At 37.7% G+C, this 15,000-nt stretch overlaps 1 protein-coding gene across 1 annotated transcript in view; it reads right to left on the bottom strand.

Moving 5' to 3' along the window:
* crybg2 (crystallin beta-gamma domain containing 2) overlaps positions 1 to 15,000 on the bottom strand; it is a 92,789-nt gene that overhangs the window by 27,845 nt on the left and 49,944 nt on the right. The window contains exons 7-8 of the mRNA XM_087786136.1: positions 12,730 to 12,777; positions 12,263 to 12,381 (exon numbers count right to left, since the gene is read on the bottom strand). Of these exons, the coding sequence (XP_087642262.1) occupies positions 12,263 to 12,381; positions 12,730 to 12,777 (167 nt within the window). The remainder of the gene's footprint in view (positions 1 to 12,262; positions 12,382 to 12,729; positions 12,778 to 15,000) is intronic.

Below are 15,000 nucleotides of genomic sequence, written 5' to 3'. Positions count from 1 at the left end.
ACTATCTCGTGTCAATTCTAAAGAAGTCGTACAATTATTTCCTCCTTTCGTGTCGACGATCTCGCGTCAATTCTAAAGAAGTCGTACAATTATTTCCTCCTTTCGTTTCGACGATCTCGCGTCAATTCTAAAGAAGTCGTACAATTATTTCCTCCTTTCGTGTCGACTATCTCGTGTCAATTCTAAAGAAGTCGTACAATTATTTCCTCCTTTCGTGTCGACTATCTCGTGTCAATTCTAAAGAGGTCATACAATTATTTCCTCCTATCATGTCGACTATCTTGTGTCAATTCTAAAGAAGTCGTACAATTATTTCCTCCTTTCGTGTCGACTATCTCGTGTCAATTCTAAAGAGGTCATACAATTATTTCCTCCTTTCATGTCGACTATCTCGTGTCAATTCTAAAGAAGTCGTACAATTATTTCCTCCTTTCGTGTCGACTATCTCGTGTCAATTCTAAAGAAGTCGTACAATTATTTCCTCCTTTCATGTCGACTATCTTGTGTCAATTCTAAAGAAGTCGTACAATTATTTCCTCCTTTCGTGTCGACTATCTCGTGTCAATTCTAAAGAAGTCGTACAATTATTTCCTCCTTTCGTGTCGACTATCTTGTGTCAATTCTAAAGAAGTCGTACAATTATTTCCTCCTTTCGTGTCGACTATCTCGTGTCAATTCTAAAGAAGTCGTACAATTATTTCCTCCTTTCGTGTCGACTATCTTGTGTCAATTCTAAAGAAGTCGTACAATTATTTCCTCCTTTCGTGTCGACTATCTCGTGTCAATTCTAAAGAAGTCGTACAATTATTTCCTCCTGTCATGTCGACTATCTTGTGTCAATTCTAAAGAAGTCGTACAATTATTTCCTCCTGTCATGTCGACTATCTCGTGTCAATTCTAAAGAAGTCGTACAATTATTTCCTCCTTTCGTGTCGACTATCTCGTGTCAATTCTAAAGAAGTCGTACAATTATTTCCTCCTTTCGTGTCGACGATCTCGCGTCAATTCTAAAGAAGTCGTACAATGATTTCCTCCTTTCGTGTCGACGATCTCGCGTCAATTCTAAAGAAGTCATACAATTATTTCCTCCTTTCGTGTCGACTATCTTGTGTCAATTCTAAAGAAGTCGTACAATTATTTCCTCCTTTCGTGTCGACTATCTCGTGTCAATTCTAAAGAAGTCGTACAATTATTTCCTCCTTTCGTGTCGACGATCTCGCGTCAATTCTAAAGAAGTCGTACAATTATTTCCTCCTTTCGTTTCGACGATCTCGCGTCAATTCTAAAGAAGTCGTACAATTATTTCCTCCTTTCGTGTCGACTATCTCGTGTCAATTCTAAAGAAGTCGTACAATTATTTCCTCCTTTCGTGTCGACTATCTCGTGTCAATTCTAAAGAGGTCATACAATTATTTCCTCCTATCATGTCGACTATCTTGTGTCAATTCTAAAGAAGTCGTACAATTATTTCCTCCTTTCGTGTCGACTATCTCGTGTCAATTCTAAAGAGGTCATACAATTATTTCCTCCTTTCATGTCGACTATCTCGTGTCAATTCTAAAGAAGTCGTACAATTATTTCCTCCTTTCGTGTCGACTATCTCGTGTCAATTCTAAAGAAGTCGTACAATTATTTCCTCCTTTCATGTCGACTATCTTGTGTCAATTCTAAAGAAGTCGTACAATTATTTCCTCCTTTCGTGTCGACTATCTCGTGTCAATTCTAAAGAAGTCGTACAATTATTTCCTCCTTTCGTGTCGACTATCTTGTGTCAATTCTAAAGAAGTCGTACAATTATTTCCTCCTTTCGTGTCGACTATCTCGTGTCAATTCTAAAGAAGTCGTACAATTATTTCCTCCTTTCGTGTCGACTATCTTGTGTCAATTCTAAAGAAGTCGTACAATTATTTCCTCCTTTCGTGTCGACTATCTCGTGTCAATTCTAAAGAAGTCGTACAATTATTTCCTCCTGTCATGTCGACTATCTTGTGTCAATTCTAAAGAAGTCGTACAATTATTTCCTCCTGTCATGTCGACTATCTCGTGTCAATTCTAAAGAAGTCGTACAATTATTTCCTCCTTTCGTTTCGACTATCTCGTGTCAATTCTAAAGAAGTCGTACAATTATTTCCTCCTTTCGTTTCGACTATCTCGTGTCAATTCTAAAGAAGTCGTACAATTATTTCCTCCTTTCGTTTCGACTATCTCGTGTCAATTCTAAAGAAGTCGTACAATTATTTCCTCCTTTCGTGTCGACTATCTCGTGTCAATTCTAAAGAAGTCGTACAATTATTTCCTCCTTTCGTGTCGACTATCTCGTGTCAATTCTAAAGAGGTCATACAATTATTTCCTCCTATCATGTCGACTATCTTGTGTCAATTCTAAAGAAGTCGTACAATTATTTCCTCCTTTCGTGTCGACGATCTCGTGTCAATTCTAAGGAAGTCGTACAATTATTTCCTCCTTTCATGAGGACTATCTCGTGTCAATTCTAAAGAAGTGGTACAAATATTTCCTCCTTTCGTGTCGACTATCTCGTGTCAATTCTAAAGAAGTCGTACAATTATTTCCTCCTTTCATGACGACTATCTCGTGTCAATTCTAAAGAAGTCGTACAATTATTTCCTCCTTTCATGACGACTATCTCGTGTCAATTCTAAAGAAGTCGTACAAATATTTCCTCCTTTATTGTCGACTATCTCGTGTCAATTCTAAAGAAGTCGTACAATTATTTCCTCCTTTCATGACGACTATCTCGTGTCAATTCTAAAGAAGTCGTACAATTATTTCCTCCTTTCGTGTCGACTATCTCGTGTCAATTCTAAAGAAGTCGTACAATTATTTCCTCCTTTCATGTCGACTATCTTGTGTCAATTCTAAAGAAGTCGTACAATTATTTCCTCCTTTCGTGTCGACTATCTCGTGTCAATTCTAAAGAAGTCGTACAATTATTTCCTCCTTTCGTGTCGACTATCTTGTGTCAATTCTAAAGAAGTCGTACAATTATTTCCTCCTTTCGTGTCGACTATCTCGTGTCAATTCTAAAGAAGTCGTACAATTATTTCCTCCTTTCGTTTCGACTATCTCGTGTCAATTCTAAAGAAGTCGTACAATTATTTCCTCCTTTCGTTTCGACTATCTCGTGTCAATTCTAAAGAAGTCGTACAATTATTTCCTCCTTTCGTGTCGACTATCTCGTGTCAATTCTAAAGAAGTCGTACAATTATTTCCTCCTTTCGTGTCGACTATCTCGTGTCAATTCTAAAGAGGTCATACAATTATTTCCTCCTATCATGTCGACTATCTTGTGTCAATTCTAAAGAAGTCGTACAATTATTTCCTCCTTTCGTGTCGACGATCTCGTGTCAATTCTAAAGAAGTCGTACAATTATTTCCTCCTTTCATGAGGACTATCTCGTGTCAATTCTAAAGAAGTCGTACAATTATTTCCTCCTTTCGTGTCGACTATCTCGTGTCAATTCTAAAGAAGTCGTACAATTATTTCCTCCTTTCATGTCGACTATCTTGTGTCAATTCTAAAGAAGTCGTACAATTATTTCCTCCTTTCGTGTCGACTATCTCGTGTCAATTCTAAAGAAGTCGTACAATTATTTCCTCCTTTCGTGTCGACTATCTTGTGTCAATTCTAAAGAAGTCGTACAATTATTTCCTCCTTTCGTGTCGACTATCTCGTGTCAATTCTAAAGAAGTCGTACAATTATTTCCTCCTTTCGTTTCGACTATCTCGTGTCAATTCTAAAGAAGTCGTACAATTATTTCCTCCTTTCGTTTCGACTATCTCGTGTCAATTCTAAAGAAGTCGTACAATTATTTCCTCCTTTCGTGTCGACTATCTCGTGTAAATTCTAAAGAAGTCGTACAATTATTTCCTCCTTTCGTGTCGACTATCTCGTGTCAATTCTAAAGAGGTCATACAATTATTTCCTCCTATCATGTCGACTATCTTGTGTCAATTCTAAAGAAGTCGTACAATTATTTCCTCCTTTCGTGTCGACGATCTCGTGTCAATTCTAAAGAAGTCGTACAATTATTTCCTCCTTTCATGAGGACTATCTCGTGTCAATTCTAAAGAAGTGGTACAAATATTTCCTCCTTTCGTGTCGACTATCTCGTGTCAATTCTAAAGAAGTCGTACAATTATTTCCTCCTTTCATGACGACTATCTCGTGTCAATTCTAAAGAAGTCGTACAATTATTTCCTCCTTTCATGACGACTATCTCGTGTCAATTCTAAAGAAGTCGTACAAATATTTCCTCCTTTATTGTCGACTATCTCGTGTCAATTCTAAAGAAGTCGTACAATTATTTCCTCCTTTCATGACGACTATCTCGTGTCAATTCTAAAGAAGTCGTACAATTATTTCCTCCTTTCGTGTCGACTATCTCGTGTCAATTCTAAAGAAGTCGTACAATTATTTCCTCCTTTCATGTCGACTATCTTGTGTCAATTCTAAAGAAGTCGTACAATTATTTCCTCCTTTCGTGTCGACTATCTCGTGTCAATTCTAAAGAAGTCGTACAATTATTTCCTCCTTTCGTGTCGACTATCTTGTGTCAATTCTAAAGAAGTCGTACAATTATTTCCTCCTTTCGTGTCGACTATCTCGTGTCAATTCTAAAGAAGTCGTACAATTATTTCCTCCTGTCATGTCGACTATCTTGTGTCAATTCTAAAGAAGTCGTACAATTATTTCCTCCTGTCATGTCGACTATCTCGTGTCAATTCTAAAGAAGTCGTACAATTATTTCCTCCTTTCGTTTCGACTATCTCGTGTCAATTCTAAAGAAGTCGTACAATTATTTCCTCCTTTCGTTTCGACTATCTCGTGTCAATTCTAAAGAAGTCGTACAATTATTTCCTCCTTTCATGTCGACTATCTTGTGTCAATTCTAAAGAAGTCGTACAATTATTTCCTCCTTTCGTGTCGACTATCTCGTGTCAATTCTAAAGAAGTCGTACAATTATTTCCTCCTTTCGTGTCGACTATCTCGTGTCAATTCTAAAGAGGTCATACAATTATTTCCTCCTATCATGTCGACTATCTTGTGTCAATTCTAAATAAGTCGTACAATTATTTCCTCCTTTCGTGTCGACTATCTCGTGTCAATTCTAAAGAGGTCATACAATTATTTCCTCCTATCATGTCGACTATCTTGTGTCAATTCTAAAGAAGTGGTACAATTATTTCCTCCTTTCGTGTCGACTATCTCGTGTCAATTCTAAAGAGGTCATACAATTATTTCCTCCTATCATGTCGACTATCTTGTGTCAATTCTAAAGAAGTCGTACAATTATTTCCTCCTTTCGTGTCGACTATCTCGTGTCAATTCTAAAGAAGTCGTACAATTATTTCCTCCTTTCGTGTCGACTATCTCGTGTCAATTCTAAAGAGGTCATACAATTATTTCCTCCTATCATGTCGACTATCTTGTGTCAATTCTAAAGAAGTCGTACAATTATTTCCTCCTTTCGTGTCGACTATCTCGTGTCAATTCTAAAGAAGTCGTACAATTATTTCCTCCTTTCATGTCGACTATCTCGTGTCAATTCTAAAGAAGTCGTACAAATATTTCCTCCTTTCGTGTCGACTATCTCGTGTCAATTCTAAAGAAGTCGTACAATTATTTCCTCCTTTCATGACGACTATCTCGTGTCAATTCTAAAGAAGTCGTACAATTATTTCCTCCTTTCATGACGACTATCTCGTGTCAATTCTAAAGAAGTCGTACAAATATTTCCTCCTTTCGTGTCGACTATCTCGTGTCAATTCTAAAGAAGTTGTACAATTATTTCCTCCTTTCGTGTCGACTATCTCGTGTCAATTCTAAAGAAGTCGTACAATTATTTCCTCCTTTCATGACGACTATCTCGTGTCAATTCTAAAGAAGTCGTACAATTATTTCCTCCTTTCATGACGACTATCTCGTGTCAATTCTAAAGAAGTCGTACAAATATTTCCTCCTTTCGTGTCGACTATCTCGTGTCAATTCTAAAGAAGTCGTACAAATATTTCCTCCTTCATTGTCGACTATCTCGTGTCGATTCTAAAGAAGTCGTACAATTATTTCCTCCTTTCATGACGACTATCTCGTGTCAATTCTAAAGAAGTCGTACAATTATTTCCTCCTTTCGTGTCGACTATCTCGTGTCAATTCTAAAGAAGTCGTACAATTATTTCCTCCTTTCATGTCGACTATCTTGTGTCAATTCTAAAGAAGTCGTACAATTATTTCCTCCTTTCGTTTCGACTATCTCGTGTCAATTCTAAAGAAGTCGTACAATTATTTCCTCCTTTCGTGTCGACTATCTTGTGTCAACTCTAAAGAAGTCGTACAATTATTTCCTCCTTTCGTGTCGACTATCTCGTGTCAATTCTAAAGAAGTCGTACAATTATTTCCTCCTTTCGTGTCAACTATCTCGTGTCAATTCTAAAGAAGTCGTACAATTATTTCCTCCTTTCGTGTCGACTATCTCGTGTCAATTCTAAAGAAGTCGTACAATTATTTCCTCCTTTCATGTCGACTATCTTGTGTCAATTCTAAAGAAGTCGTACAATTATTTCCTCCTTTCGTGTCGACTATCTCGTGTCAATTCTAAAGAAGTCGTACAATTATTTCCTCCTTTCGTGTCGACTATCTTGTGTCAATTCTAAAGAAGTCGTACAATTATTTCCTCCTTTCGTGTCGACTATCTCGTGTCAATTCTAAAGAAGTCGTACAATTATTTCCTCCTGTCATGTCGACTATCTTGTGTCAATTCTAAAGAAGTCGTACAATTATTTCCTCCTGTCATGTCGACTATCTCGTGGCAATTCTAAAGAAGTCGTACAATTATTTCCTCCTTTCGTTTCGACTATCTCGTGGCAATTCTAAAGAAGTCGTACAATTATTTCCTCCTTTCATGTCGACTATCTCGTGTCAATTCTAAAGAAGTCGTACAATTATTTCCTCCTTTCATGTCGACTATCTTGTGTCAATTCTAAAGAAGTCGTACAATTATTTCCTCCTTTCGTGTCGACTATCTCGTGTCAATTCTAAAGAAGTCGTACAATTATTTCCTCCTTTCGTGTCGACTATCTCGTGTCAATTCTAAAGAGGTCATACAATTATTTCCTCCTATCATGTCGACTATCTTGTGTCAATTCTAAAGAAGTCGTACAATTATTTCCTCCTTTCGTGTCGACTATCTCGTGTCAATTCTAAAGAAGTCGTACAATTATTTCCTCCTTTCATGAGGACTGTCTCGTGTCAATTCTAAAGAAGTCGTACAAATATTTCCTCCTTTCGTGTCGACTATCTCGTGTCAATTCTAAAGAAGTCGTACAATTATTTCCTCCTTTCATGACGACTATCTCGTGTCAATTCTAAAGAAGTCGTACAATTATTTCCTCCTTTCATGACGACTATCTCGTGTCAATTCTAAAGAAGTCGTACAAATATTTCCTCCTTTCGTGTCGACTATCTCGTGTCAATTCTAAAGAAGTCGTACAATTATTTCCTCCTTTCATGACGACTATCTCGTGTCAATTCTAAAGAAGTCGTACAATTATTTCCTCCTTTCATGACGACTATCTCGTGTCAATTCTAAAGAAGTCGTACAATTATTTCCTCCTTTCGTGTCGACTATCTCGTGTCAATTCTAAAGAAGTCGTACAATTATTTCCTCCTTTCATGACGACTATCTCGTGTCAATTCTAAAGAAGTCGTACAAATATTTCCTCCTTTATTGTCAACTATCTCGTGTCAATTCTAAAGAAGTCGTACAATTATTTCCTCCTTTCATGACGACTATCTCGTGTCAATTCTAAAGAAGTCGTACAATTATTTCCTCCTTTCGTGTCGACTATCTCGTGTCAATTCTAAAGAAGTCGTACAATTATTTCCTCCTTTCGTTTCGACTATCTCATGTCAATTCTAAAGAAGTCGTACAATTATTTCCTCCTTTCGTGTCGACTATCTTGTGTCAACTCTAAAGAAGTCGTACAATTATTTCCTCCTTTCGTGTCGACTATCTCGTGTCAATTCTAAAGAAGTCGTACAATTATTTCCTCCTTTCGTTTCGACTATCTCATGTCAATTCTAAAGAAGTCGTACAATTATTTCCTCCTTTCGTGTCGACTATCTTGTGTCAACTCTAAAGAAGTCGTACAATTATTTCCTCCTTTCGTGTCGACTATCTCGTGTCAATTCTAAAGAAGTCGTACAATTATTTCCTCCTTTCGTGTCGACTATCTCGTGTCAATTCTAAAGAAGTCGTACAATTATTTCCTCCTTTCGTGTCGACTATCTCGTGTCAATTCTAAAGAAGTCGTACAATTATTTCCTCCTGTCATGTCGACTATCTTGTGTCAATTCTAAAGAAGTTGTACAATTATTTCCTCCTGTCATGTCGACTATCTCGTGTCAATTCTAAAGAAGTCGTACAATTATTTCCTCCTTTCGTTTCGACTATCTCGTGTCAATTCTAAAGAAGTCGTACAATTATTTCCTCCTTTCGTTTCGACTATCTCGTGTCAATTCTAAAGAAGTCGTACAATTATTTCCTCCTTTCGTGTCGACTATCTCGTGTCAATTCTAAAGAAGTCGTACAATTATTTCCTCCTTTCGTGTCGACTATCTCGTGTCAATTCTAAAGAAGTCGTACAATTATTTCCTCCTTTCGTGTCGACTATCTTGTGTCAATTCTAAAGAAGTCGTACAATTATTTCCTCCTTTCGTGTCGACTATCTCGTGTCAATTCTAAAGAAGTCGTACAATTATTTCCTCCTTTCGTGTCGACGATCTCGTGTCAATTCTAAAGAAGTCGTACAATTATTTCCTCCTTTCGTGTCGACGATCTCGTGTCAATTCTAAAGAAGTCGTACAATTATTTCCTCCTTTCGTGTCGACGATCTCGTGTCAATTCTAAAGAAGTCGTACAATTATTTCCTCCTTTCGTGTCGACGATCTCGTGTCAATTCTAAAGAAGTCGTACAATTATTTCTTCCTATCATGTCGACTATCTCGTGTCAATTCTAAAGAAGTCGTACAATTATTTCCTCCTTTCGTGTCGACTATCTCGTGTCAATTCTAAAGAAGTCGTACAATTATTTCCTCCTTTCATGAGGACTATCTCATGTCAATTCTAAAGAAGTCGTACAATTATTTCCTCCTTTCGTGTCGACTATCTTGTGTCAATTCTAAAGAAGTCGTACAATTATTTCCTCCTTTCATGAGGACTATCTCGTGGCAATTCTAAAGAAGTCGTACAATTATTTCCTCCTTTCGTGTCGACTATCTCGTGGCAATTCTAAAGAAGTCGTACAATTATTTCCTCCTTTCGTGTCGACGATCTCGTGTCAATTCTAAAGAAGTCGTACAATTATTTCCTCCTTTCGTGTCGACGATCTCGTGTCAATTCTAAAGAAGTCGTACAATTATTTCTTCCTATCATGTCGACTATCTCGTGTCAATTCTAAAGAAGTCGTACAATTATTTCCTCCTTTCGTGTCGACTATCTCGTGTCAATTCTAAAGAAGTCGTACAATTATTTCCTCCTTTCATGAGGACTATCTCATGTCAATTCTAAAGAAGTCGTACAATTATTTCTTCCTATCATGTCGACTATCTCGTGTCAATTCTAAAGAAGTCATACAATTATTTCCTCCTTTCGTGTCGACTATCTCGTGTCAATTCTAAAGAAGTCTTACAATTATTTCCTCCTTTCGTGTCGACTATCTCGTGTCAATTCTAAAGAAGTCATACAATTATTTCCTCCTTTCGTGTCGACTATCTCGTGTCAATTCTAAAGAAGTCGTACAATTATTTCCTCCTTTCATGTCGACTATCTCGTGTCAATTCTAAAGAAGTCGTACAATTATTTCCTCCTTTCATGTCGACTATCTCGTGTCAATACTAAAGAAGTCATACAATTATTTCCTCCTTTCGTGTCGACTATCTCGTGTCAATTCTAAAGAAGTCGTACAATTATTTCCTCCTTTCATGTCGACTATCTCGTGTCAATTCTAAAGAAGTCGTACAATTATTTCCTCCTTTCATGACGACTATCTCGTGTCAATTCTAAAGAAGTCGTACAAATATTTCCTCCTTTCATGTCGACTATCTCGTGTCAATTCTAAAGAAGTCGTACAATTATTTCCTCCTTTCATGACGACTATCTCGTGTCAATTCTAAAGAAGTCGTACAATTATTTCCTCCTTTCGTGTCGACTATCTCGTGTCAATTCTAAAGAAGTCGTACAATTATTTCCTCCTTTCGTGTCGACTATCTCGTGTCAATTCTAAAGAAGTCGTACAATTATTTCCTCCTTTCGTGTCGACTATCTCGTGTCAATTCTAAAGAAGTCGTACAATTATTTCCTCCTTTTGTGTCGACTATCTTGTGTCAATTCTAAAGAAGTCGTACAATTATTTCCTCCTTTCGTGTCGACTATCTCGTGTCAATTATAAAGAGGTCAGGTTTCAATGTAACTTTTGTTTTTCTGCATCGTTTTATTTCAGTTTTTTACACGATTGTTCTCAGTTTTTCTTTTGCTTATTTATTGATGTTTTAATTCTCATTATGTTTTCACTTTTTCATGCATATTATTTATGTGTTTGTCATGATAATTATGTTTTTCGACAATTTAATTCCTGATGATTATTATTTTGAGCTTCTTTTTCTTTCATGATAGTTATGTTTTCTGTTTCCATTCGGCTTTTTGCGGTGAATCTATTCCCAGTTTCTGTTTTTCCTATTCTAAAGAAGTCGTACAATTATTTCCTCCTTTCATGAGGACTATCTCGTGTCAATTCTAAAGAAGTCGTACAATTATTTCCTCCTTTCGTGTCGACTATCTCGTGTCAATTCTAAAGAAGTCGTACAATTATTTCCTCCTTTCATGAGGACTATCTCGTGTCAATTCTAAAGAAGTCGTACAATTATTTCCTCCTTTCCTGACGACAATCTCGTGTCAATTCTAAAGAAGTCGTACAATTATTTCTTCCTATCATGTCGACTATCTCGTGTCAATTCTAAAGAAGTCATACAATTATTTCCTCCTTTCGTGTCGACTATCTCGTGTCAATTCTAAAGAAGTCGTACAATTATTTCCTCCTTTCATGTCGACTATCTCGTGTCAATTCTAAAGAAGTCGTACAATTATTTCCTCCTTTCATGTCGACTATCTCGTGTCAATACTAAAGAAGTCATACAATTATTTCCTCCTTTCGTGTCGACTATCTCGTGTCAATTCTAAAGAAGTCGTACAATTATTTCCTCCTTTCATGTCGACTATCTCGTGTCAATTCTAAAGAAGTCGTACAATTATTTCCTCCTTTCATGACGACTATCTCGTGTCAATTCTAAAGAAGTCGTACAAATATTTCCTCCTTTCATGTCGACTATCTCGTGTCAATTCTAAAGAAGTCGTACAATTATTTCCTCCTTTCATGACGACTATCTCGTGTCAATTCTAAAGAAGTCGTACAATTATTTCCTCCTTTCGTGTCGACTATCTCGTGTCAATTCTAAAGAAGTCGTACAATTATTTCCTCCTTTCGTGTCGACTATCTCGTGTCAATTCTAAAGAAGTCGTACAATTATTTCCTCCTTTCGTGTCGACTATCTCGTGTCAATTCTAAAGAAGTCGTACAATTATTTCCTCCTTTTGTGTCGACTATCTTGTGTCAATTCTAAAGAAGTCGTACAATTATTTCCTCCTTTCGTGTCGACTATCTCGTGTCAATTATAAAGAGGTCAGGTTTCAATGTAACTTTTGTTTTTCTGCATCGTTTTATTTCAGTTTTTTACACGATTGTTCTCAGTTTTTCTTTTGCTTATTTATTGATGTTTTAATTCTCATTATGTTTTCACTTTTTCATGCATATTATTTATGTGTTTGTCATGATAATTATGTTTTTCGACAATTTAATTCCTGATGATTATTATTTTGAGCTTCTTTTTCTTTCATGATAGTTATGTTTTCTGTTTCCATTCGGCTTTTTGCGGTGAATCTATTCCCAGTTTCTGTTTTTCCTAAAGACATTTTTTAATGTTATTTTTCTGATTTTGTGGATCTTTCATTTCTCTTTTAGTTTTCGTGCATCGCTCCATTATTACGCTGTTGCTTCAAACTCTTCATGAGTTCATTCGTGCCATCAAATCAGCTGTTTTGATTGACAGCCGGCGAGATCATGACCGGTGGTGGTGACGTCCGAAGGTTCTCTCTTCATTAGAGACATAACTGCGGTGCTACTCACCCTCCTCGCACCACTCTGACCGAGATGGTCTCCTGCAGCTCCCAGGCCGTGGCGTCGACCACGTCGCTGCGCACCTCGATCCTCTGGCCGCACATCCCTGAGCGGTCGAAGATGTACATCTGGAGAGAGACACCCGTTGAATCGCCTCCAGGAACATCGAGCGTCAAATCACTAATCCTTGATAAGGTCACAACATGTTGCTGCTCGTCCAAGGTCTCTTGTGAAAAAGGTTACTTTCCCATGAGTCATCACTTCTAAAGGTCACCCTGTCAACGTCGTTGAGAATCTTCAGACAGATGTGAACCTTCGAGCCAAGAATCAACGTTTCATCTGAGAACAGAAGCTTCTCCAACCCTCATGAGTCGATACAGAGAAGAGCCGCGAAGATCTCCTGGTCCTCCAGTTTACTCCGCTTCAGGTCAACTGACACCAACACAGGAGACAAAGACTTTTGTGAAGAGACTCACCTTCCCAGGTCGAGGGTTGCTTTTCCCGTGTTCTTTCTCTTTGGTGAGCTGTGGCACAGAGAAGAAGGAAACCATGACTTGTCACGCCTGTCAATCATTTCAAACATACCTGTCAATCATTTCAAACATATTAGACTCAGAAGAGAGGAAGAATCACAAGTTCTTTGAGCCACTGTGAATATATCACATCAATCCATCCATCCATCCAATTATCCATCCATCCAATTATCCATCCATCCATCCATCCATCCATCCATCCATCCATCCACCCACCCATCCATCCAATTATCCATCCATCCATCCATCCACCCATCCATCCAATTATCCATCCATCCATCCATCCATCCATCCATCCATCCATCCATCCATCCATCCATCCATCCATCCATCCACTCGTCCATCCATCCATCCATCCATCCATCCATCCAATTATCCATCCATCCATCCATCCGTCCATCCATCCATCCATCCATCCATCCATCCATCCATCCATCCATCCATCCATCCACTCATCCATCCATCCATCCATTTATCCATCCAACCATCCATCCATCCATCATCCAATTATCCAATTATCCATCCATCCATCATCCAATTATCCAATTATCCATCCATCCATCCATCCATCCATCCATCCATCCATCCATCCATCCATCCATCCAATTATCCATCCATCCATCCATCCATCCATTATTAGTTTCTAAAAGAGTCCCCTTTGCTTTATCTTTTCATTATATTTCAGCTTTTATCTCCTGTTGAACAATAGATTAGACTTCAGTGAAATGATTCAGTTTGTTTGCAGTTTAGTTCAATTTTTGTCCTTTGACCTGAAGCTTCATAAAGAATCGCCATTGTTTCCTGTCCACAAGATGGCGCTCTGTGACTAACGTTGAATACTTTTTGAATCAATTAAACCATCGTTGTTAAACTGAGAGCTCTGACAACGACATCAAAACTTCACGAAGCTTCACGAAGCCTCAAGAACCCATGACCATCAAAGAGCAAGAACACTTTCATTCATATTCCTGAGGTTTCGTTTTCCTGCGACACAATCGCAGGCGAGAGATTCTTCGAGCGAACATGTCAACACCATGAGCAACAATAAAATGAACTTGTTTGTCCAAGACTTTGTACGCTTGTGGCTGTGAAATGTTTCTGGAAACATCCTCGTCTTTTGACTGTTTTTCGAAGGACACCAACCATGACTTATTGCAACCGAGCGTTTCATCCTGAGCTAAAATTTAACGTCAACAAAAGTCTCTTAGTTCTTGTTGTTGAAAGTTCTTTCTTTATCAAAGATCTTGTTTCTTTGCTGCAGAAGAATTTTTCTCTTGAAATGACTTTAAAAACATTTCACGGATTCTTATCATCTCGTCCGACTGGTCGAGGTGGAATTCTGAGGGAGACGCTGGACGACGCTTGACTTCTTTTTTAACCGACCAGTTGAACCTGACAGTCCAGCGATAATGACACGTTGTTCCTGCGAATAAACATTCCTCGGAAGACAACACTCGACTAATGCCTCAGATGTTTGACGGATGTGTCTCCGGTAGTTTAGGTGTCGGTTTAGTTTAGTTAACAGTTTAGTTTAGGTGTCGGTTTAGTTTAGTTAACAGTTTAGTTTAGGTGTCGGTTTAGTTTAGGTGTCAGTTTAGTTTAGGTGTCTCTGGTAGTTTAGGTGTCAGTTTAGTTTAGTTAACAGTTTAGTTTAGGTGTCGGTTTAGTTTAGGTGTCAGTTTAGTTTAGGTGTCTCTGGTAGTTTAGGTGTCAGTTTAGTTTAGTTAACAGTTTAGTTTAGGTGTCAGTTTAGTTTAGGTGTCTCTGGTAGTTTAGGTGTCAGTTTAGTTTAGTTAACAGTTTAGTTTAGGTGTCGGTTTAGTTTAGGTGTCAGTTTAGTTTAGGTGTCTCTGGTAGTTTAGGTGTCGGTTTAGTTTAGGTGTCAGTTTAGTTTAGGTGTCTCTGGTAGTTTAGGTGTCAGTTTAGTTTAGTTAACAGTTTAGTTTAGGTGTCGGTTTAGTTTAGGTGTCAGTTTAGTTTAGGTGTCTCTGGTAGTTTAGGTGTCGGTTTAGTTTAGTTAACAGTTTAGTTTAGGTGTCGGTTTAGTTTAGGTGTCAGTTTAGTTTAGGTGTCAGTTTAGTTTAGGTGTCAGTTTAGTTTAGGTGTCGGTTTAGTTTAGGTGTCAGTTTAGTTTAGTTAACAGTTTAGTTTAGGTGTCGGTTTAGTTTAGTTAACAGTTTAGTTTAGGTGTTGGTTTAGTTTAGGTGTCAGTTT

This window comes from Callionymus lyra, chromosome 3 (genome assembly GCF_982586985.1).
Source record: "Callionymus lyra chromosome 3, fCalLyr1.hap1.1, whole genome shotgun sequence".
Taxonomy (NCBI): domain Eukaryota; kingdom Metazoa; phylum Chordata; class Actinopteri; order Syngnathiformes; family Callionymidae; genus Callionymus; species Callionymus lyra.
This window is presented reverse-complemented; position numbering and strand designations above follow the sequence as displayed.